General features: G+C 33.3%; 1 protein-coding gene across 1 annotated transcript; it reads left to right on the forward strand.

Annotated features, from left to right (window-relative positions):
• The first annotated feature begins 94 nt into the window (after positions 1-94).
• On the forward strand, positions 95-21,614 carry LOC128185300 (uncharacterized). Its single transcript, XM_052854930.1, has 7 exons — positions 95-326; positions 488-554; positions 774-1,002; positions 1,125-1,241; positions 14,686-14,862; positions 20,408-20,488; positions 21,610-21,614. The coding sequence occupies exons 2-7, from the start codon at positions 495-497 to the stop codon at positions 21,612-21,614; spliced, it is 669 nt and encodes a 222-aa protein (XP_052710890.1). The 5' UTR covers positions 95-326; positions 488-494.
• The last annotated feature ends 1,336 nt before the right edge of the window (positions 21,615-22,950 follow it).

The raw sequence follows: 22,950 nt of genomic DNA on the forward strand, positions 1-22,950 counted from the left end.
TTCGAGTGTTTATACTTGACACTGCATTATTTTACTTCACGCTGTTAAGAGAAAAATGTGACCGAAATATATCAAAGACTAGTGTTTCTCACAATCTAACATTTAAACTGCCTTGGGGATACTGATCTTTTAACCTCATGTTTGTGAAAATTCAAACCTACCAATAAATTTCATGTAAGGAAGAAATACAACTCCATTCACCTTTTGTTTTAGATAAAAGTTTTTACCGTCTATTAGCAACACATAAACTTAAAGCTCAGACAATTGATTACCGCAATTCCAATTGAAATAAAGGAGGCAAAACTAGAGACAACATCAGTAGCAAGGTAAATTACCTAACTTCTGACTGGCTTGCTTTGTTATGATTTGATTGAAGATTTCGGAATCGTCTTCCTGTTTTGAGGATGGCAGCATTTTTGCATCATGATCAGAAAAAGTCCTATTTTTGAAAGATAGTTATATCAAATTTCATTTTTCATTTTCGTAGGGTTGCAATGATGACCCTTAGAAAGAACATTTTTCTGGTCATTGTGGGCACTTTTCTGCAGATTCAGGTAATGAATGGATTTAACATTGATATTTAAACGTATAATTTGTGTCATATCAATGTTGGATATATATCTTACTTGTGTAGATTTGACACATAGAAGTAAAAAAAATAAAACCAATATTTATGTTGCTTTCATAATATGATTAAACCTCAGTCCCGATGCTTTTCTTGAAAAATAAGTGATTTATATCTTCATAATGCAATTACATATTTAATCACATAGCGCTGTGAAAGTGTAAAATACTGCCAAAAAGCCGCCGATAGTGTGAAAACTGTACAATCCTGCCCGACTTCTAAAACAGAATGGGACGATGCGGCCCGTAGAAAGAACTGTAGCAGAATAGCATCCACTCAAAGGTGTTCAGCTGTTGACCAATTTGTATACCACTGTGTAATTAACGGTTACAGGAATGCAACGTTGGAAGTATGCGCGCCTACAAGAATAATATTTGGTAAGTTTTTATTATATGTTTGAAAGTTAGATTTTAACATATTCAATAAATGCTATATATCTTTATTATTGTTTCAAGATATAACTTGATTTTTTTTTATTTCTATATAAAACTATTTTCAGGACATTGTGTAGAATTCAATGTTGCCGGTGGAGTAATTCAAGATCAATTCTCAGCTCGCTGCAATGAAAGCTTTCCTAAATGTGATAGTCATTATCTGTCATCGACAGCATATAAATGTAAGATTTTTTTTTGAAATCGCATATATATATATATATATATATATATATATATATATATATATATATATATATATATATATATATATATATATTTATATATATTACAACGTGCATTTTAAATCTTAGTTAATATGTGTGTAATACTACAACTTAATATTTCATCCATAACAAATAATCAAATTAAATACATATACATATGAAACTTGTCAATAATTTTGCATAAATTGGCTGTCAATAACATGCACGACAAAACTCATGCTGTGCATACAGCAGTAACGGGTCACTTTCGGAACAATCGCAATATACATACTCACTTTGTCGAATTTACACATACTAGAACTACTTTCTAAAATTAAAAGAAACCTCTACGAAATAACTATAGTATTTTACACTACTAACAAATCAAAGTGCAAGTATTAGATCACGCTGTTTGAATGAAAATGTTCAAAGCAAGAGGAATAGAAGTGGATAAAAAAAATTCAAACTTATCTAACTTACATGGTAAAACAAAAGAGAAGAAAAACCAAAGAGAAAACCTCCACCTCCCCCCCCCCCCCCGGAAACGTAATTTTTTCCTCAGATTATAACCTCTTCTGGATAAATTTCCGGATCCACACATAAACTATCTATATACACGTACAAACTGCCTATCATGATCGTGGAAACAAAGCCTAGTACGTTATGACCTACAGGTTTCGATTGTTTAATTTGTCTTCATCAAAAATACAGTAGATCAGGGTAATAATAATGTACATAAATGTACATAAAATAAAAATAATAACTCAATAATTTTTTTAAATAGTTTCGCTAAATTAAATTGTATACATGTATAACACATAAACTGAGAAGTAAAAAAGATTTATGCAATTATATACTCTGAAGAGTTTCACGTGAATTCGATGTTTTCCACGCCTATTAAATCGTCGTAATTTATTATGCCCCCTTCGAAGAAGGGAGGGCATATTTCTTTGCGGATGTCTGTCTGTCGTTCTTTCGGTCGGTCCACCAACAGTTTCCACTCATTTTCTTCGCAGAGGATAAACGTATTGAAATGAAATTTTGTATACAGGTGTATCATGATAATATCTAGGTCAGGTTCGATACTGGGTACGATCGAGCAATTTTCGACAGAGTTATGGCTCTTGGACGTAGATAAATTCCAGTTATTTGCAGTTTTGGCTCATTTTCCTAGCAAAGGTTGCACATATTGAAATGAAATTTGGTATACAGGTTTATCATGTATATGATTAATTATATTTTGATAAATTAATAAACTACGTACGTGCACTTATTAAGAAATAACCGGGAAATACATGTTTCTATTTCTCTCAACGAACTAAGCATTTATGCAATTTAATAGTTGTACTTTATTATATTTATTTGTCGTTTCCAGTTCTGTGTAACTCGCACAAACAGAGAAAAGTTTTCAACAGTGTACCGTAAAAGACTATTCATAAAAAGTTATGTGCTATACATTAATTTTATTTACAGTAAAGCATGACATATGATTTAAAGTCAAGAAAAAAATATTACTTATAATCATTAGAAAGTACTTCGATAAAAACATTGGGTCAAATCATTGAATTGACTTAATAAAATATATTTGTAAATATTCTTCTCATTAAAAAAATAATCTATTTCTTTTTGCCCTACATTGTAAATTGTGTTTGTGTGTGTGTGTGTGGGGGGGGGGGGTGTTCAAATGAAACTAAGTAAACGACCACAATGACTAAATCGGATGTCATTTGAAAAACCAGCAGTTTTTGATGAAGGTGTAGGAATAACCCTCACTCGTGGCCATCAAATCTTTTGTCGCGTGAAGTTTGTGAACAAAACGAGGAACTTGGTCATTGCAAGATTTAAAAAATATAACATTTGCAAAATACTTCGGAATCTAATGACATTACTTTATTATATTTAAAATCTTTTATCATAATGTCATTATTATATTTGAATAAATGAAACCGTAAATTAAGTGTTTTCGGATCCTTAACAGTCAACTACGAAATTGCGTTAAAGTACGTGGTTGTGGGGCAAAGGTACAATATATGTGCGTCAAAATGCGTGATTTTGGGGCAACAGTATACGGTTTAAGTGCGTGACTGCGGGGAAGGGGGTTAAAAGTATAGAATTTATTTCTTAGTCACTAGAATTAAGCATATTTTCTTTGGTTTCATTTCTATTATTATTACGATAATTATGTGGCTTGCATTGCAAAATATTGCAAAATAGTTAAAAAGGATAAGACACCATATCTCAGAAGATAAATGGGGGGGGGGGGGGGTAAAATAGCGCAAAATGCACATTTGTTTGGTTTTAGGGTCCTTCAAACACCTGGGAAATGTTCTGCCTGCAAGCCCATTCTTCTAAAATACTAAAACATATGGATTTTTAGCAAGTGTTCGACTTAAAAATGACCAAAAACTTTCACTCTTTGGGAAAAAATCAACTTTTTAAATTTTAACGCTGTTCATAAAAATAAAAATCCCTGCAGTATTCGATCTCGGGACATGCGGCGGGTTGGTAGAACGAAGCAACATCCACTGCGCCACAGAAATAGACAACACAATTTGGTGGTATAAACTGTTTCATGAGTGCGCTTAAATCGCCATGTTGTGACGTAATGTCATAAAAAGTAGAAGTCACGGGGAGTCTAAGATCATAAAATTAATCGTAAAATACATTTCTCCAATATGATATGATAAGATTTTATGATACAAGTTTACAAAAGGACAATTTTAACTACATTCAGTTTTGAATATTTTAACAAATGATAAGAAAATAAAAAAATCTAAATTTTGTTGATATCGAACCCACAACCTAAAATCCTTAGCTCTATGATGTTACTTAATGTCTGGTGCTCTAACCACTGAGCCATTTCAGTCACAGCAAACTCTTTTGTATAAATGCTATATGCGTCTTCGAGCACGAATTTACGGATTTGAATTATTATTCAATCGTTGGGATACAAAATGACATTTTCAAAGTATAATTGGTCATCTCTCCACGTTTTTGTTGATTGAAATCGGGTTGATTTCCTTTAAACCTTATATAGATTATGACAAAAATATGGAGCTTACACCCACTCTATAAAAGAAAAGGCATTGAATGTCTAAAAATGACACTATTTGGAGGTTTCTATACGCATACGCCATGTTAAAATAATTTAATTCTGGTTGTAACGCAGTATTTGATTGGATAGAAACATTTTGTTAAATTTGTATAACGTGGATTGCACGTCACAAGACACGTCACATTGAACCAACGTCAAAAACGTACCCAAGTTATTCTCGTTTAACCTGGGTTGGAGCAATTTACGCTTTTTAGATAACCTGAGCTGAAAGCTCAAGTGAGCTATTCTGATCGCATTTTGTCCGTCGTCCGTCCGTCTGTAAACTTTTTACATTTTGAAAGTCTCCTCTAAAACCACTTGGTCACTTTCAACAAAAATAAGCACAAAGCATTCTTATGGGATGGCGAAAATAAATTGCAGAAAACTGCAAACCGTTCATTTTCTTCGCAGAGGATACACATATTGAAATGAAATTTTGTATACAGGTTTATCATAATAATATCTAGGTCAAGTTTATGGGTACGTTCAAGCATTTTTTGACAGATTTATGTGCCTTGGACTTAGTAAAATTTTAATTATCTCTAGTTTCCGTTCATTTTCTTCGCAGATCTTTCCAAGGGAGAGGGGCATACGTGTTTTACATACACTTCTTGTTTTTTTTACATTTTAGATGCTGAATGAGATCTACCAAGTTAAAAATCTAGCAAAATTGTGAGCTCTGTATTTTGCTTATAATTCTTTGATTGACGCTGAAATTACGGATGATCATATATTAGAAATGTCTCGCTAAACGTTAATACTTGTACAAAAGATGATACGATGTAACTACTTTCTGAATCATATGAATTACAAATTTATTTTGATACTTTTTCAGACACGAGTAAATAAAAACGACACCATTGAAACAGTTTCCATAGTTTTCATAGTTTTGACACATTTTGGTACGGGTATAAAAACATTATCGCTATTTCTAAGAAAATATTACAGCGTAAAATCGTCCTGGTTTGTAGCCATTTGTTGTTTTTGAATAAAGACGAAAACAATGTGTGGGTCTCATTAAAATACAATGATATGCTTGTCAATACATTGACTATAATAATTTTACATGTCAGGTAACAACATTTTTCATTCGAGTGTATTCATCAATCAAGTGAGTAAGGTTAATAAGTCACGGGGTTTACGCCAGGTAAACAATAGTTTATTATGATGGGGAAGACCAATTAAATTTTTGAATGTTTTTAAATTTAGGAATTGAGAGCATTGAGGCACAGTTTTATTCTTCACATTTATAGGGATTTTTTAAATAAAATTTTCTTCACATATAATTCATTCCACCAACTGGTGTAATATCGACTAATAAACATTATAATAATTTTCAAAAAATAACTAGTAAGTATATAGAAAGAAAATGTACCTATATGCTCTCAAATATTTTGATCGCTTTATATAGTTGGGAAGGGGGGGGGGGTAGGGGGCAGAACGGAAATATAGGGCATTGCATGGAAGTTAACAGTGTACCCCTATCAAAAGTTTAGCTTTATATCTTGCATAGGTTTCTCTTAAATGGTAGTACATAAAGGTACAATGTCAAAGATTAAGTGTATTCACAAATAAGTGAAAAATTCAAATACTTTACAATATTTTTTTTTTGTTATTCTACCAAAGGGCTATATGGTACAATATCATTTGAACGACCATATAAAGTCATTGTTTCTCAGGTGAGCGATGTAGTCCCACATGCCTCTTGTCTATAATCCGCTTAAAGGATAAATACGCATTGTTTTCAATAATTTAGAATAAAAATAATCAGATTTGTTGACACTTAATTTTATAGTAACTTTTCTATTCTCATATCGGCATTTTACACGCCTTGTTCACCCATCTTCTTTTATTATTGACTTCATATAAATCTTATGACGGCAGAATAAGGTTAATATAACTAATTTAATGCTCTGAATGTTTTAGTATTAACATCATTAATTTTTAGCTCACCTGAGCTGAAAGCTCAAGTGAGCTTTTCTGATCACATTTTGTCTGTCAGTCCGTAAATTTTTCACATTTTCAACATCTTCTCAAGAACTTTTGGGCCAATTTCAACCAAACTTGTCACACATCATCTATAGAAAAAGGGGATTCAAAATTGTGAAAATTAAGGGTCACACCCTTTTTCAAGGGGAGATAATTAGAAATTTATGAAATTTTTTGAAAATTTTTCACAAATCTTCTTCTCAAGAACCAAAAAGCCAGGAAAACTGAAACTTGTCTGGGAGCATTCTCAGGTAGTGTAGATTCAGAGTTGTGAAAATCGTGACCCCCAGGGTTGGGGTGGGGCCACAATGGGGGGTCAAAGTTTTACATAGGAATATATAGAGAAAATCTTTAAAACTCTTCATAGAAACTAATCAGCCAGGAAAGCTGAAACTTGTGTGGAAGCATCCTCAGGTAGTGTAGATTCAAAGTTGTGAAAATCATGACCCCCGGGGGTATGGTGGGGCCACAATTGGGAAGGGGGGAGGGGTGGGGTTCAAAGTTTTACATAGGAATATATAGAGTAAATCTTTAAAAATCTTCTTCTCAGAAACTAATCCGCCAGGAAAGCTGAAACTTATGTGGAAGCATCCTCACGTAACGAAAATTCAAAGTTGTGAAAATCATGACCTCCAGGGGTAGGGTGGGGCCAAAATGGGGGGTCAAATTTTACATCGGAATATAAAGAGTAAATCTTTAAAAATCTTCTTCTCAGAAAATAATCAGCCAGGAAAGCTGAAACTTGTGTGGAAGAATTCTCAGGTAGTGTAGATTCAAAGCTGTGAAAATCATGCCATCCGAGGGTAGGATGGGGCCACACTGGGTATCCAAGATTTACATAGGAATATAGAGAGTAAATCTTTAAAAATCTTCTTTTCAAAACTGTTAGGACAGGAAAGCTGAAACTTGTTTGAAAGTATCCTTAGATAGTGTAGATACACAGTTGTAAATATCATGAACCCTGGGGGTAGGGTGGGGCCACAATTGGGGGTCGAAGTTTTACATAGGAACATATAGAGTAAATCTTTAAAAATTTTCTTCTCAGAAACTAATCAGCCAGGAAAGCTGAAACTTGTGTGGAAGTATCCTCATGTAGTGTAGATTTAAAGTTGTGAAAATCATGACCTCCAGGGGTAGGGTGAGGCCACATGGGGGGTGTTGGGTGTTAAAGTTTTACATAGGAATATATAGAGTAAATCTTTAAAATTCTTCTTCTCAGAAACTAATCAGCTAGATGATTCTTTATAAATGTTAAGATTTTGGCTTCTGGACAATTCTTCGGCCTCACAAGAAGGTACAGAGTTTAATATAGCTTTATATCGCATATATAAACAATTGTTAAGCACAGGGCGAAAAACCATCTTTAAGCAAGTCCTTAAAGGTGGCTTAAAGGTGACTTAAAGGAGCTTAAAGGCTATACAACCTTTAAGCCGCCTTTAAGTCACCTTTAAGCAAGTGCTTATAGGTCCTTAATGTCCAAACTTCTTTAAGCCACCTTTAAGCCACCTTTAAGCATCTTTAAGTGGCATTTACGTTCTGTTTACACTGTCATTAAGTGGCCTTTAAGTCAATATTGATCAAGCTGAACAATAAAAACATATATTAAATGCTAAAAGCTCTTTTATAGAGATGGGAGGGGGTCATCCGAGTGATAATATAATTTCCAAGGAAGGGGGGGGGGTGTTCCAGGCGGTTTTAATCGTCGCTCCATTAAACACAGATCGCTATCATCAGCACCGCTCCGATGGACACAGATTGCCGTTATAAAATTCTTTATAATTTTTGGGGGGTTTCAAAATTATTGTAGGGATGAGCGCAGTCTCTGTATCTTAATATGGGCATAAAACTAATTAAAGTATGTTTGTTTCCTCTTATAAATTAATCGGGGAAAAAATCTCTCTCTCTCTCTCTCTCTCTCTCTCTCTAATTAAAGTATGTTTCCTATTATAGATTAATCGGTGAAAAAAATCTCTCTCTCTCTCTCTCTCTCTCTCTCTCTCTCTCTTTCTCTCTCAGTTCATCCGGTTATTAAACAAAATAAAGATAATGCATGATTTTATTTGATAATCGGTTGAAGGTTTGTATTTTTTTTTCAATTTTCATTATTTCTAACTCTAGAGCTGCTAGATACATGTTAAAGATGAAAAGACTCTCAATTGCCTTTGTTATATCGGGCAGGATATTACTGCTTTGTTTGTCTAGACATAGTTTTGTTCGTTTGTGTATATCTAATTAGAGTCTATTGTTTGTCCAACTTAAGAAAACCCCTGGAACTAACACAGAATATACAAGATATACACAACAGTTGTGTCGTGTGCCCAGGTGCATGTTTGTGTATATCTAATTAAAGTCTATTGTTTGTCCAACTTAAGAAAACCCATGGAACTAACACAGAATATACAAGATATACACAGGTGTGTCGTGTGCCCAGGTGCACGTCAGGGTTTCTAAATGCGTTGAATCTTAGTATGTACGAGTATACGATAAGTCTAGTGAATAAAAGTTAATTTACATTTGTAATTCATTTTCAAAGTATTATTTCCTAGCTCTGGGTTTCAAAGATGTTACGTCTACAAATTAACGATACATGTATGTAAGAGTAAAATCTTGAGGCTAATTAATTAATGTACCGGTGATCATAAATAGGGGTTGATTGTTTAAATATATGTATAAGGGTAAATATGTCAAATATACCCGGCCTGGCACATCATACAATTGTATGTACAAGTCATTTGCAATTGCCACATGCAGTAAATACGTCACCGGTAATTGGTAATTTTGTTTGTTATAGAATTGATAGTTTAAAAATCATGTACATACAATTACATGTAAATACTTAAACATATTGGAACGGCGCCGCGATCATGAAAACCGGGAAATTGCGGGAAATTGAACAAATACCCTGATAGTATCAATGCATTTAATAAAAGAAATGATTTCATTTTCTTTCTTACATTTTTATAGCTATAGATTAGATAAACGTATATCTACTCGGTTTAAATTTATTAACTAAGAAAGCCTACTATAGTGAACCTAACGGTTTCCATTTAGGTATAATATATTTTTGTTCACTGAAGACCAAGTTCCGTATTTCATTCTAAATACATGCATGCATGTAATTTATAAATTAGATATAATTGATTATTACAAACTGAATGGTTTGTCACAATCTTTTCAAGTAAACACATTCAATACAGTGATTCAATATCCACTGATATATAGGATATAAAAACACTCTTATCTATGTAAGTTGCCGTGGCGCAGAGGAAGTGTGGTGATGCTAGTAAACTAAGGGACCCGGGCTCAATTCTCGCCGTGGGCGGGTTTTTTTTGTGTGTTTTTTTTCAGAACAAAAACCGTTTTAATACCTTTTTTTTCATAAAGTTAATACATTTTGTTGGAAATTAAGCACACTATTGAATTAAAAAAATGTTAATGGCTTAAATGTGGCTTAAAGGTAGCTTAAAGGTGGTTTAAAGAAGTTGGGACATTAAGGACCTATAAGTTGTCCTTAAAGGTGGCTTAAAGATAGTCTTTAAGCTGCCTTTAAGCCATCTTTACGCTTTCTTTAAGCCACCTTTAAGCAACACATATAGCTTAAAGGTGGCTTAAAGATCGTCTTTAAGCTACCTTTAAACACCTTTAAGCTATCTTTAAGGAGGACTTAAAGATGGTCATTCATCCTGTGAAGGATCTTTTTGAGAACTGCAATACTCAACATGTGATATGACTATAAAATCATCCTGTTAGAAATGGGACTAATGATTATAAACATAAGAATATCCGGGGGGACAAATGGATTTTATTTATACAGGATCTACATGTATTATTGTACATTGTCCAGATAGTTTGTAGTATGACTCCATTAAGCTGATTTTATCATATCTAATGTTCCTCAGGTGAGCGATGTGGCCCATGGGCCTCTTGTTTGTTAAATTGAATTCAAAATGGGTAGAGGTTTGAAAACCGATAGAGAAAATTAGAACAGGAATATTTTTTTTAATTGTTCATGTAAACTTAATGCTTTGCATCTATTTCGCGCCACTGCCATTCCTAAATTGTATTTCAATGTGAAAAATAACACTACAATCAAAGATCTATTACGTACAATTGATAGTTTGTCATTATCATCAGTGGATTATTTCAATCTGAAAAAAAAAAACGACATAAGAAAAAGAAAGATCGCGGGTTTGCTTTCGTTATCAAATTCTATACGCAACTTCGACATCTCGAGTGACCGTTTTGTACACTTTCTTTCATGACGTCATAACTGGGGCATCTCAAGACTAGGCACTTCATTCTCTTTAACGGCAACTGCTTTGAGCTTTAATTAAGTTATCCGATTTAGAGGAATAAATGCTATAGTCTGTCCCAAGATATTTATGCTGCCCATTTGGACGAATTTTTAATACAAATACACATACCTATGAAAGAAATGCAATTGAAATCGATGAAAAGGAAAATTTCCAAGACAACTTCATTCACACATTATCATATTTCTCTCGTAAAAATTTACAGGAACAAAAACAAATTTTCTACAGAGATTTATAACGGGGAATTTTATATCTTTTTTTTTGTTATTCTACCAAAGGGCTATATGGTACAATATCATTTGAACGACCATATAAAGTCATTGTTTCTCAGGTGAGCGATGTAGTCCCACATGCCTCTTGTTTATAATGCGCTTCGCGGATAAAGGATAAATACGCATTGTTTTCAATAATTTAGAATAAAAATAATCAGATTTGTTGACACTTAATTTTATAGTAACTTTTCTATTCTCATATCGGCATTTTACACGCCTTGTTCACCCATCTTCTTTTATTATTGACTTCATATAAATCTTATGACGGCAGAATAAGGTTAATATAACTAATTTAATGCTCTGAATGTTTTAGTATTAACATCATTAATTTTTAGCTCACCTGAGCTGAAAGCTCAAGTGAGCTTTTCTGATCACACTTTGTCTGTCAGTCCGTAAACTTTTCACATTTTCAACATCTTCTCAAGAACTACTTGGCCAATTTCAACCAAACTTGTCACACATCATCTATAGACAAAGGGGATTCAAAATTGTGAAAATTAAGGGTCACACCCTTTTCCAAGGGGAGATAATTAGAAATTTATGAAAAATTTTGAATTTTTTTCAAAAATCTTCTCAAGAACCATAAAGCCAGGAAAACTGAAACTTGTGTGGGAGCATCCTCAGGTAGTGTAGATTCAGAGATGTGTGAAAATCGTGACCCCCAGGGATAGTGTGGGGCCACAATGGGAGGTCAAAGTTTTACATAGGAATATATAGAGAAAATCTTTAAAAATCTTCTTAGAAACTAATCAGCCAGGAAAGCTGAAACTTGTGTGGAAGCATCCTCAGGTAGTGTAGATTCAAAGTTGTGAAAATCATGACCCCCAGGGGTATGGTGGGGCCACAATGGGGGGGGGGGATGGGGTTCAAAGTTTTACATAGGAATATATAGAGTAAATCTTTAAAAATCGTCCTCTCAGAAATTAATAACCAATCCGCCAGGAAAGCTGAAACTTGTGTGGAAGCATCCTCACGTAACGAAAATTCAAAGTTGTGAAAATCATGACCTCCAGGGGTAGGGTGGGGCCAAAATGGGGGGTCAAATTTTACATCAGAATATAAAGAGTAAATCTTTAAAAACCTTCTTCTCAGAAAATAATCAGCCAGGAAAGCTGAAACTTGTGTGGAAGCATTCTCAGGTAGTGTAGATTCAAAGCTGTGAAAATCATGCCATCCGAGGGTAGGATGGGGTCACACTGGAGATCCAAGATTTACATAGGAATATAGAGAGTAAATCTTTAAAAATCTTCTTTTCAAAACTGTTAGGACAGGAAAGGTGAAACTTGTGTGGAAGTATCCTTAGGTAGTGTAGATACACAGTTGTAAACATCATGAACCCTGGGGGTAGGGTGGGGCCACAATTGGGGGTCGAAGTTTTACATAGGAACATATAGAGTAAATCTTTAAAAATTTTCTTCTCAGAAACTAATCAGCCAGGAAAGCTGAAACTTGTGTTGAAGTATCCTCATGCAGTGTAGATTTAAAGTTGTAAAAATCATGACCTCCAGGGGTAGGGTGAGGCCACATTGGGGGGGGGGGGGTTGTTGGGTGTTAAAGTTTTACATAGGAATATATAGAGTCCATCTTTAGAATTCTTCTTCTCAGAAACTAATCAGCTAGATGATTCTTTATAATTGTTAAGATTTTGGCTTCTGGACAATTCTTCGGCCTCACAAGAAGGTTCAGAGTTTGATATAGCTTTATATCGCATATATAAACAATTGTTAAGGACCTTTTTGAGAACTGCAATACTCAACATGTGATATGACTATAAAATCATCCTGTTAGAAATGGGACTAATGATTATAAACATAAGAATATCCGGGGGGACAAATGGATTTTATTTATACAGGATCTACATGTATTATTGTACATTGTCCAGATAGTTTGTAGTATGACTCCATTAAGCTGATTTTATCATACCTAATGTTCCTCAGGTGAGCGATGTGGCCCATGGGCCTCTTGTTTGTTAAATTGAATTCAAAATGGGTAGAGGTTTGAAAACCGATAGAGAAAATTAGAACAGGAATATTTTTTTTAATTGTTCATGTAAACTTAATGCTTTGCATCTATTTCGCGCCACTGCCATTCCTAAATTGTATTTCAATGTGAAAAATAACACTTCAATCAAAGGTCTATTACGTACAATTGATAGTTTGTCATTATCATCAGTGGATTATTTCAATCTGAAAAAAAAACGACATAAGAAAAAGAAAGATCGCGGGTTTGCTTTCGTTATCAAATTCTATACGCAACTTCGACATCTCGAGTGACCGTTTTGTACACTTTCTTTCATGACGTCATAACTGGGGCATCTCAAGACTAGGCACTTCATTCTCTTTAACGGCAACTGCTTTGAGCTATAATTAAGTTATCCGAATTAGAGGAATAAATGCTATAGTCTGTCCCAAGATATTTATGCTGCCCATTTGGACGAATTTTTAATACAAATACACAATCATACCTATGGAAGAAATGCAATTAAAATCGATGAAAGGGAAAATTTCCAAGACAACTTCATTCACACATTATCATATTTCTCTCGTAAAAATTTACAGGAACAAAAACAAATTTTCTACAGAGATTTATAACGGGGAATGTTGAGAGTTATTTTCTCCATTCTGAAGTCACTCGGAATACCTCGCACAATTTTTTAGCGTTATCATCCGGGCACCTTCATCTCCTTAGCAATAGAAAATCCCCGTAGACTTTTCATTTTTAGACGTGTATTGAAACCTGACAAGATAGAGTAGGCGTTTCAGAGAGAAAATCTTGGGATTTTTTCATACTATTGAATGAACATCGTCTGAATCAAGAGGTACGCGGGTAGGGTAAGGTAACTCCGAGTTTTATGATCGTCGAAATTATGGTCATTTTAAAAATTGTTTATTTTTATGAAATTAAAATCAAGTGGATGTGTTCATAAAAATATTATCTTTCTACTTCGAAATTGAGTCGCTCTTTGAAGATTCCGTGCCATGGTACATGTATTACGTGATGGGTAAAAATTGAGCGCTATTTTACATGAACAAAAAAATCAAAAAGTGTAATACTACCCTGAAGTTCATTTATATGCATGAGACAAAAATTCGATCGGCAATTAGTTTATGTTTATGAGTACTACTGCTAGAATCCTATCGTTATTAGCATAAAATAAATATCATTATTGTTTATCGCAAACTCTCTTAACTTCAATTTTATAGAAAATAGTTTATACGTTATTTTCATTTACAACAATGAGGCAACGGATTCTAGAAACACTTTTAAAGTATTTTCGGTCATATGCTTTTGATATTATGCCAAATCCATCTTTCATACTATTTGGGGGAATGTTACACTTTTGACTTCTTTTGTACACACTGACAGAGGAAAGGCCGGCCAAGCCATATAAATGTCTATATGCTAAAGTTATAACACTCGCTGATAAAATAAAATGTCCATGTTTGTATTATCCAAATTAATCGTAACTAACACTCATCTAAATCTGGGGTATCTGTTATTTCGGCATTGGTTACACTGCATCACGATGATTTCTCTCCAGACATTGATCCTATCTATTAAACATGCTTGTGACGTCATCAATGAATATGAAACATAATGCAGAGAATTCGAAGATATATTCAGTCAGAAGAGTTTCTAGTGACATTTTATACTTGTAGTTTTTAAACCTGCGACCCACTTGAAATATCCTACGATATATGTATGATTAAATGTGTGATTTTTATCTGTCATCTATACAATATGCCAAATTTCAGATCCTGATTGTTACAGACTGGTCCAAGGAAAGGATATATACCAATCAACAACATTAAGGATCACAACAAATGATACATCTGCCACCATCGATTTAAGGAAAACAGAACTGTTTCCTCTCTATGTTTTGATAATTATTGTTATTATCATTGTGGTATCCTTTGTTGGATTATATATACGTAAGTTTATTATTTATATACTTTTAGGGTCACTAAAGTGACTTATTGCTTTCCGTGGTTGTATGTCGTTTATTGACATTCACCGGTCGTGTTTTGTTTTATTTTGTTTTTTTTGCTTTATTTTTATAACTCATTTTTGAAAGTATTGATCTACTCTTGGCTAATTAAGGTATGGTTTAGGTCTGTAACGGCTGTAAAGGTGGAAGTGAAATTAATTGTCAAAACAATGTCAAAGGGTTTAGATTAAAAATTACAATTGTATAAGTAGTTGATACGATAATTTAAAATTTTCTCTACATAACAAACACTTATTAATTATTAAAAAAAATGAGGGACACTAAACATTTGATCAAGAAGGTATTAAGAATTTCTACGCCCCGACTATAAGGTTCTGATGTTAATGGATATTTTGTTCATAAAAATAATGAAAATAATTTTTTCAAATTCCAAATTCAAGTTACAAAATTATTTAATATTTTTCATCAATTTTGTTAATGTGGAATAATATGGAATTTGCCTAAAGAGTTGATTTAAATTCTTTGCTAAAATGTTATGCGTTACATGTGCGCTGTTCAAAATGTTTACTCTTGTCGTAAAATGCGGCATAAAATATTTCAAATCTACTTTACATGTATAACAAATAAATACTGCCACAGTGGTCATTTTAAATTTTTTAAGTATCTTGACTGTAATTTTCCTTTGTTCATATTACACCGCAGAATGATTTCATTTCATAAATTGAATATCAACAATTTTTGATATCCACATTTACATGTAATTTTAGTGCAGATAGCTTTTTGATATCTTTTTGAGGCACGAGTTTTATTTTTCATATCTTCCAACACTGAATAAAGATAATGAACATGTGGTCAGTCCTGTTGTCCAATTTTCGTGAAACTAGTTTTAAGAATTGAGAATATGAACCTGAATAAATGCTAACTTTGTAATTGCCAACACCTTAGCTTTCGAAATATGTATAATGTAAAACATGTACGTCGAGCGGATTGATAACGTTTACGTTTATAGCTCACCTGAAGCGAAGGCTCAAGCGAGCTTTTCTGATCAAAACCTGTCCGTGGTTGTGGTCTTGATACATGTTAGGCAATTCGTATCTTGAATGCAAGATTTTAGTTTTGATGGATATACTAGTAACTCATTCGCTTGCAAAGCACTTCCACTGGTGATAAAATGATATAGACCTTTCCAGAAGGGGTAACAAGAACGCAGGTTTACGAAGTCACGTCATGGCGAAAAGTGTAGGATGAATTCATTGTATATCGCGGACGGATACCTTGGATAGGACATCTTTGATTAATGAAAAGAAGTTCATAAATAAAATTGAACAATTAGATTTGATGCGATTTTAGTTTTCATGTAGAGAACTTTCTCACCATGTACATGTATACCACAACATGCGGGGTATATGCTATATTGTGCACGGGGTGTATGCTCTCCAAGCGGCGAAAAGGATGTCATGCATGCGACAATATTTGCCTAGTTTTTGAACTATTGGACTTATTTCACCGGTCAGATAGTGCTTACGGAAGAAAGAATATACAGACCCGCTCGATTTCATCGTACATGTTCTAGTCTTCTAAAAAATCTCAACGCAATTCCGACAATCAGAGTGAATTTGACCATGACATATAATTATTATTAATTATGAGGACAAAACTTCGGTTATTATAATGTTTTTATTATTTACAAATATATGTCATCTGTATATGTTAACACATATGTTGCCGGTTATTAAAATCAATCGTATTCAATAATAGTAATTGATTAAAATTGGTGTTGTGCATAGGGTGTATACAACCTGTTGTACCAGGGGTGTATACACTCAGATTTTCCTGCAAATAGTTTAGTGAAATGTTATTGTAGATAGCTATAATGATTAATGTCATTGAAATGTTTTATGTTAGACAAAGTATGAACTAAATTTCAGTATTTAAAAAATCTTTAGATCTTTCGTACGGATTTGTACTCTCTACATAGCTTGCATAAACAAACTGGAGAGCACTGTACAACTTTTTACAGAATAATGAATTTAAATTAAAAAAACAAAGAGCCAGTCCTCTCTATATAGCCTGTCAAAACGGGCATAATAGCACTGTACCACTTTTACTGAGTAATGGGGCAGGCATTAATTCATTTAAAGAAAACTCAGCCTGTCCTTTCAATATAGCTTGACAAATTGGACGTAACAGTACTGTACAACTTTGTACTATTGAAAGAGATATTAATCAACGCAGAGAAGACGGAGTGAGTTGTCTCTATAAAGCTTGTCAAAACGGACATAATAGCATTTTTGGACACACAGCAAGCGCGTAAAGTGTTCAATGTGACATCACTAAAAGGTTCACAAAGAATTGAAAATGTATTTTTTGTTTTACAGATTCATATAAGAAGGAAAATTTGCAAATATACATATTGCAAGAACGCGAACAATTTCCGTACGATTTTCTTGTTTCTCTAACAGCGGCGTTTGACATTTTGACGTCACAGTTGATCTCGCGCAAAAAATATGCTTGATTCAAAAACCGTTTAGGAGTAAAATCGGGGTAAAGTGGACCTGACCCTTCATTAAACTTTTTCTATTCCCTTGGAAGCTCTTCACTAAATGTTGTTTTCCTAGTTGTTAAAAAAACAAAACAGGCTCTGGAGGAAATGAAAGTTTGAATTGTTTACGAGGGCATTGACGACAAAAACAAAAATGTATTTTAGGTCATCTAAGTGACTCTGGTGATTTATTGCAATCGGTCATCGTCTGTCGCCATGCGTCGTTCACCGTCAATCGTGCTTCGACTGTAATGTCGAATGTAAGTTTTACATTTTTAAGTTGTTTTTAAAAGACTACGAGACCAATTGTTACCTTTTATGATATGACGCATCTCAAAGATAAGAGAAATCTAAGCTGTGAGATATATGACCCCACCTCCCTCGGGGCCGCATTGCGTGACTATGATGTCCATGAAGTTTTCTACCTAAATTGCAAAAATGACCCCTGTATCAGGGGTTCAGGCCCTAAGGCGATGCTATTAAGTCCATATTATATATTAAATCTGAGAAAATCTTTTTTTCCTCTTCCACAATTGTGGCTGATAAACTTAATGCATGATTATGATGTTCATAACGATTAACTATAGTTGTGAAATTCCTGACTCTCGGGACAAGGGTTCAGGCTATAGGGCGGGTCTAATAAGGCCGCATAGTGAAAATGTATTGATTTAATAATATTTTCTTCTGTACTGTCAATGACATGGGAAATAATCTAATTGCATTGTTGTTTTTAGGTCACCAGAGGCACTCATGTGACCTATTGCTATCTGTTTTTGTCTGCCGATGTTCGTAAACTTTTGAACATATTTAGCTTCTTCTCTGGAACTCATGGACCAATTTCAACCAAATTTGGCATATAGCATTCTAATGATTATATAGTGAAAATACATTAATTCGTTGAAAATCTTCTTCTCTGCTCATAGGTATAAAGCTCATGAACTAAGTGCATAGTAATGATGAAGAAAAATGCTTCTTCGGAAATTGTGAATTTCATGGCCCCTGGGTCAGGGGTTCTGGTGTTTGGGCGGTGCTTTATAATTATACAGAAAAAATGTATTGATTCTTTAAATATCTTCTACTCTGCATCTGAATATTAAGCAGATGAACTAAATATAAAGTACTTAGTAATGATAAGGAAGAGTGGCTCTTCCAAAATTGTGTTTTTCCTGCCCTTGGGTCAAGGGTTCTTGTGTTAGGGTGGGGCTCTAATGATTATTAAGTGAACATGTATTAGTTCTTTGAAAATATTCTCCTCTGATTCTGAGTCTTAAGCCAAAGAACTAAGTACATACATGTAGTTATGGTAAGGATGAATGCCTCTTCCAAAATTGGAAGTCTATTAATTGCCCCTGGGTCAGGGGCTATGGTTTTAGGGCGGGGCGGGGCTTACATTTTTTTAAAAGTCTTCTCCTTTGTATGCAGATGAACTGAGTGCATAGTAATGACAAGGAAAAATGCCTCTTTCAAAATTGTGATGTTTATTGCCCGTTTGGTTAGGGGTTCTTGTGTTTTGGTGGAGCTCTTATGAATATATGAAAAAAATGCATTAATTCAGTGCAGTTCATGGCCCCTGTGTCAGGGTGGGGCTCTAAATGAATTCAGTACTTTTTTAATAATCTTCTCTGCTCCTGGATATTAAGCAGATGAACTAAGTACATAGAAATGCTGAGGAAGAGTGCCTCTTCCATAAACGGGAATTTCATGGCTGCTGGGTCTGGGGTTCTGGTTTTGGGGCAGGATTTAATACTTATATATGCTAGGATGGTGTAATTTCGACCAATTTTTTTTGTACTAAAGATTTATTCAGTTGTGTCACTGTCTGTTATGCTACCACTTTTTAATATCTTATTTTTAGAATTAAGAAAGTTTTTTGGATTAAACAATCCCGGAATATTAAAAATGATTTCATTAGTAATCATAAAGTACATGAATGTATATTGCAAAAGCCACACTGCAGTTACTCAGGTGATCGATAAGACACATTGGACTCTTGTTTGTCTGTAATGTTCTGTTCTTAAATTGTGAAATTTACTGCCCATGGGCAGAGGTTGAGACTTCTTATTTTTGGAGGGGTGATGACAAATATGATGGTATATTTTCTATTTTATTATTGAAATAAGCTGCATGCATGTTATGTGCATTATAAATGAAACTGTATACTATAAAAGATTGTCCATTTAACGCCTGCATGTCTCTTTTTTACCAAACGTTTACCATTTTTGCTTTGGTATACATAATGTGAGTTCCTCCAACTCGGGGTTAAAGGGACTTGGACACGATTTGACTAAAAATTTTCAAATTTTATTTTTCTATTTTCACTGTTTATACTGATAAATATAGAAATTTATAATGCTCTGTCAAAATCTTAAAGTCAAATATCAAGTTATAAGCAAGATACAGAGTTCACAATTCATTGTTTTGTAAACAAAGCTCGAATATTGTCATTTTTTTACATATGCGTTGTATTGGTGTAAGTTTCAATCAAATGTATCTTTCTTTTGTTGATAATAGTATATATGAATATATTAAATTAGTTTAATTTGTTTTTTACATGTCATTTTGTCTAAAAAATGGTAATACTCTACATTACATTTTTCGTAAACAACTATAAGATTCGAGCTTTTTTTACATAACAATCAATTTTTACCTCTGTATCTCGCTTGTAACTTGACTTTAACATTCAATATTTTGGCCAATCATTTAAAATGCACCAGTAAACCATTTTATACATAAAAAATAAAAATAAAATTTTGATCTCAAATCGTGTCCAAGTCCCTTTAACAGCCAGATAAGTCTCAGATTACGGTTAAGAATTCAAATTGAAGCTTAAAATGCAAAAATGAGACTGACAATCTAAGTGTTATGGTTCTCAGATGACCGCAAGGCCTGGTGGCCTCTTGTTGTCTAATGAGGTTGTATGATTGAAAATGCAATTTACTGAATTTGATGCTGTTGCGATATATTAACGCATATTGATTAATTTCAGGAAGGCGAAGGCAAACCGAAACTTCAAACAACACAGGAGAGAAAACTAAATTATTGTCTCGAAACAATGATATCAAAGAAGGTAATGCAATACTATATATTATTCTGATGCATGCATTAATAATTACGCCGTCAATGAAACAAGGACAATAACGGCGCAAAACTGTGCGCATACACAAGTAACTCATGAATAGTGCATGGTAGTTGTGTTGGTTATTGATAGCTGATCTATATCATTTATAGTTAATATACGTTTTATGACAGCAGTAATCAATTTTTAATTAAAGATTTCTCTACAGCTCTTGAAAGATCCTTCGAACTATTTTTCAACTTTGCTGTGTTACTCCGTTTTCACACTTACTTTTTAAACACGTTTATTATTGATAAAATATCCATGTATGATGAAACCTTCCCTATAGATATTTTGCACGTCCGTTTAGATGATCTGATTTTATGATTTACCCATCGACTTTTTTTAATGAGTTATTATCAATGATGGTTAAAATTCACACACCTTACTGATTTAAACGAAAGTGCTGAATAAATAAAATGTTTACAATGATAATTGCGTAATAAACATGTTGATTATACATCAACGGATATCGAAGAAGTAAAAATTCTTAACAATATAAGGAAAATAAGTATGCCCTTTCGATATTTTACTCATATTGTTTGAGGACTCATACATGATGTGGTATGGATAAGAGCGTGTATCGTTATATTAAATGCTTAGCAATGACATAACGACTACATGTACTTTAAAGAAGACTAAACTTTAAAAAAACTAACTACCGAGTTAGCTACAGTATTAAGGAGAAAACTGAGATCAAATCACTTACAGTTGTAATCAACGTACTGTACTTCATTTTTTTAATGAAAAGAAACAAACTAATGTGCATTTCAATGTTTGATTAATATATGAACTACAGAAGCGTAAAAGGAATGACAGCATAAACCGTATGTTGTTTTTTTTAAAGTTATTGCAGACATGTGGACAAGGTTCTGATCATCAGGTTATATTCTTTTTTACTGATTACAATGCAAAAAAATAAAAAAAAAAATAAATGAATACAATTAAAAAAAAAAAACCACAATGCCATATATTTTACCGATACATTTTTGTAGGATTATATGGTCTTCCGTTTCAAAAGGAAGACTTAATTTTTTTCGTACTGTTTCTTATTAGGTCTTTCCACCTTTCAGGTTAAAGACCTGTTGTATTCTTTATGATTTTAGGCCTTTACACCTTTCAGGTGGAATACATCTTGTATTTCTTATGATTTTTTTCTTCCTATCATTTTTTTTTTCAGGACGGTTTATGGATATTAGAAATATTGAAATATTTTCAGGCCTCTCGATTCTTTTTATTTTTGGTCGATATTCGGCCCCATTCCCAACGTGAAAAAGGCATTTTTTCCCCAAAATTGAGTGTTTTTTCCCAATTTGAGATTGCCTAAAATAAATAATGTACCTTTAAAGAAAACCATACTTATTCTAAATATTTATCATGTATATTCAGCAGTCATAAAAACACTGTGAAGATATGCAACACTACCGTGTGGTAAACTGTTTCTTGTGATCGGTAACTTAGCCAGAATTTCCTCAGACAGAGACAGTGTAATTTGAATAAAAACGATGTTTATTACTTTTAATCATGATATTACAGTTAGTTGATCAGCTGTAAATAGTTTATAATGCTGCAATAGATGCTAAAATTATTATAAAAAGGTTTGTCTAGACAGATCCTCTACAAAACGGTAGTAAGTGGGTCAGAGGGTTGGACTAATACCCCAATACACAGAAGTACAGAGACTGATTTTATAAATATTATCATTAAGCTTACACAATCAAAAAAACATTAATCTGTAAAAGATATAAAAGATAGAATAAATTTTACATTAAAAAATTAAGATAACTTTTTTTAAATTCTAAAAAAAAAATTTCATTTTTTTCTTTGCATTTGACATATAGTAATTACACACAAACCTTTTGGGAAATTTTACATCTTCATTAACAAATTTGTTATACACACTGTGAATAAACTTTTTTTCCTTCTCATTATTATACACACATGTTCCCAGTTTTAAAAATAATTTTTAAAAAAAATTTTAATTTTTAAAAAATCCAATTATTTAGTTTATTGTTCAGGAGACTGTACATTAAGCAAGGGAAAAAAAATTCAATTTCTATCAAAACGTCGCATTTTTCCTAATCCACTGGCCCCGGCCCCAGTACCAAAAACAAGTGTGAGAGGCCTGATTTTACTTTACCTTATTGGCTATCAAAAGTTATTGCACCACATGAGACTTAGCCTAAAAACTCCTATAACTTACACAGTTATTGCCCTTTGTGAAGGAAATGCTTGTTACAGCTACTCCTCTGAAACCATAAGCGATAGAGACTTGCAACTTTTACTAATGCTTAAATTCAATTAAAGATTATTTCAATCTATTCATACTGAAGGACCCCGATGGCCCCCGTTTAGCAGTTATTTCCCCTGAAAGTTTCATAGATTCTTTAGAAACACAACTTTTTTATCATACA

The sequence above is a fragment of the Crassostrea angulata genome, chromosome 5, assembly GCF_025612915.1.
Source record: "Crassostrea angulata isolate pt1a10 chromosome 5, ASM2561291v2, whole genome shotgun sequence".
In the NCBI taxonomy this organism is placed as follows: Eukaryota; Metazoa; Mollusca; class Bivalvia; order Ostreida; family Ostreidae; genus Magallana; species Magallana angulata.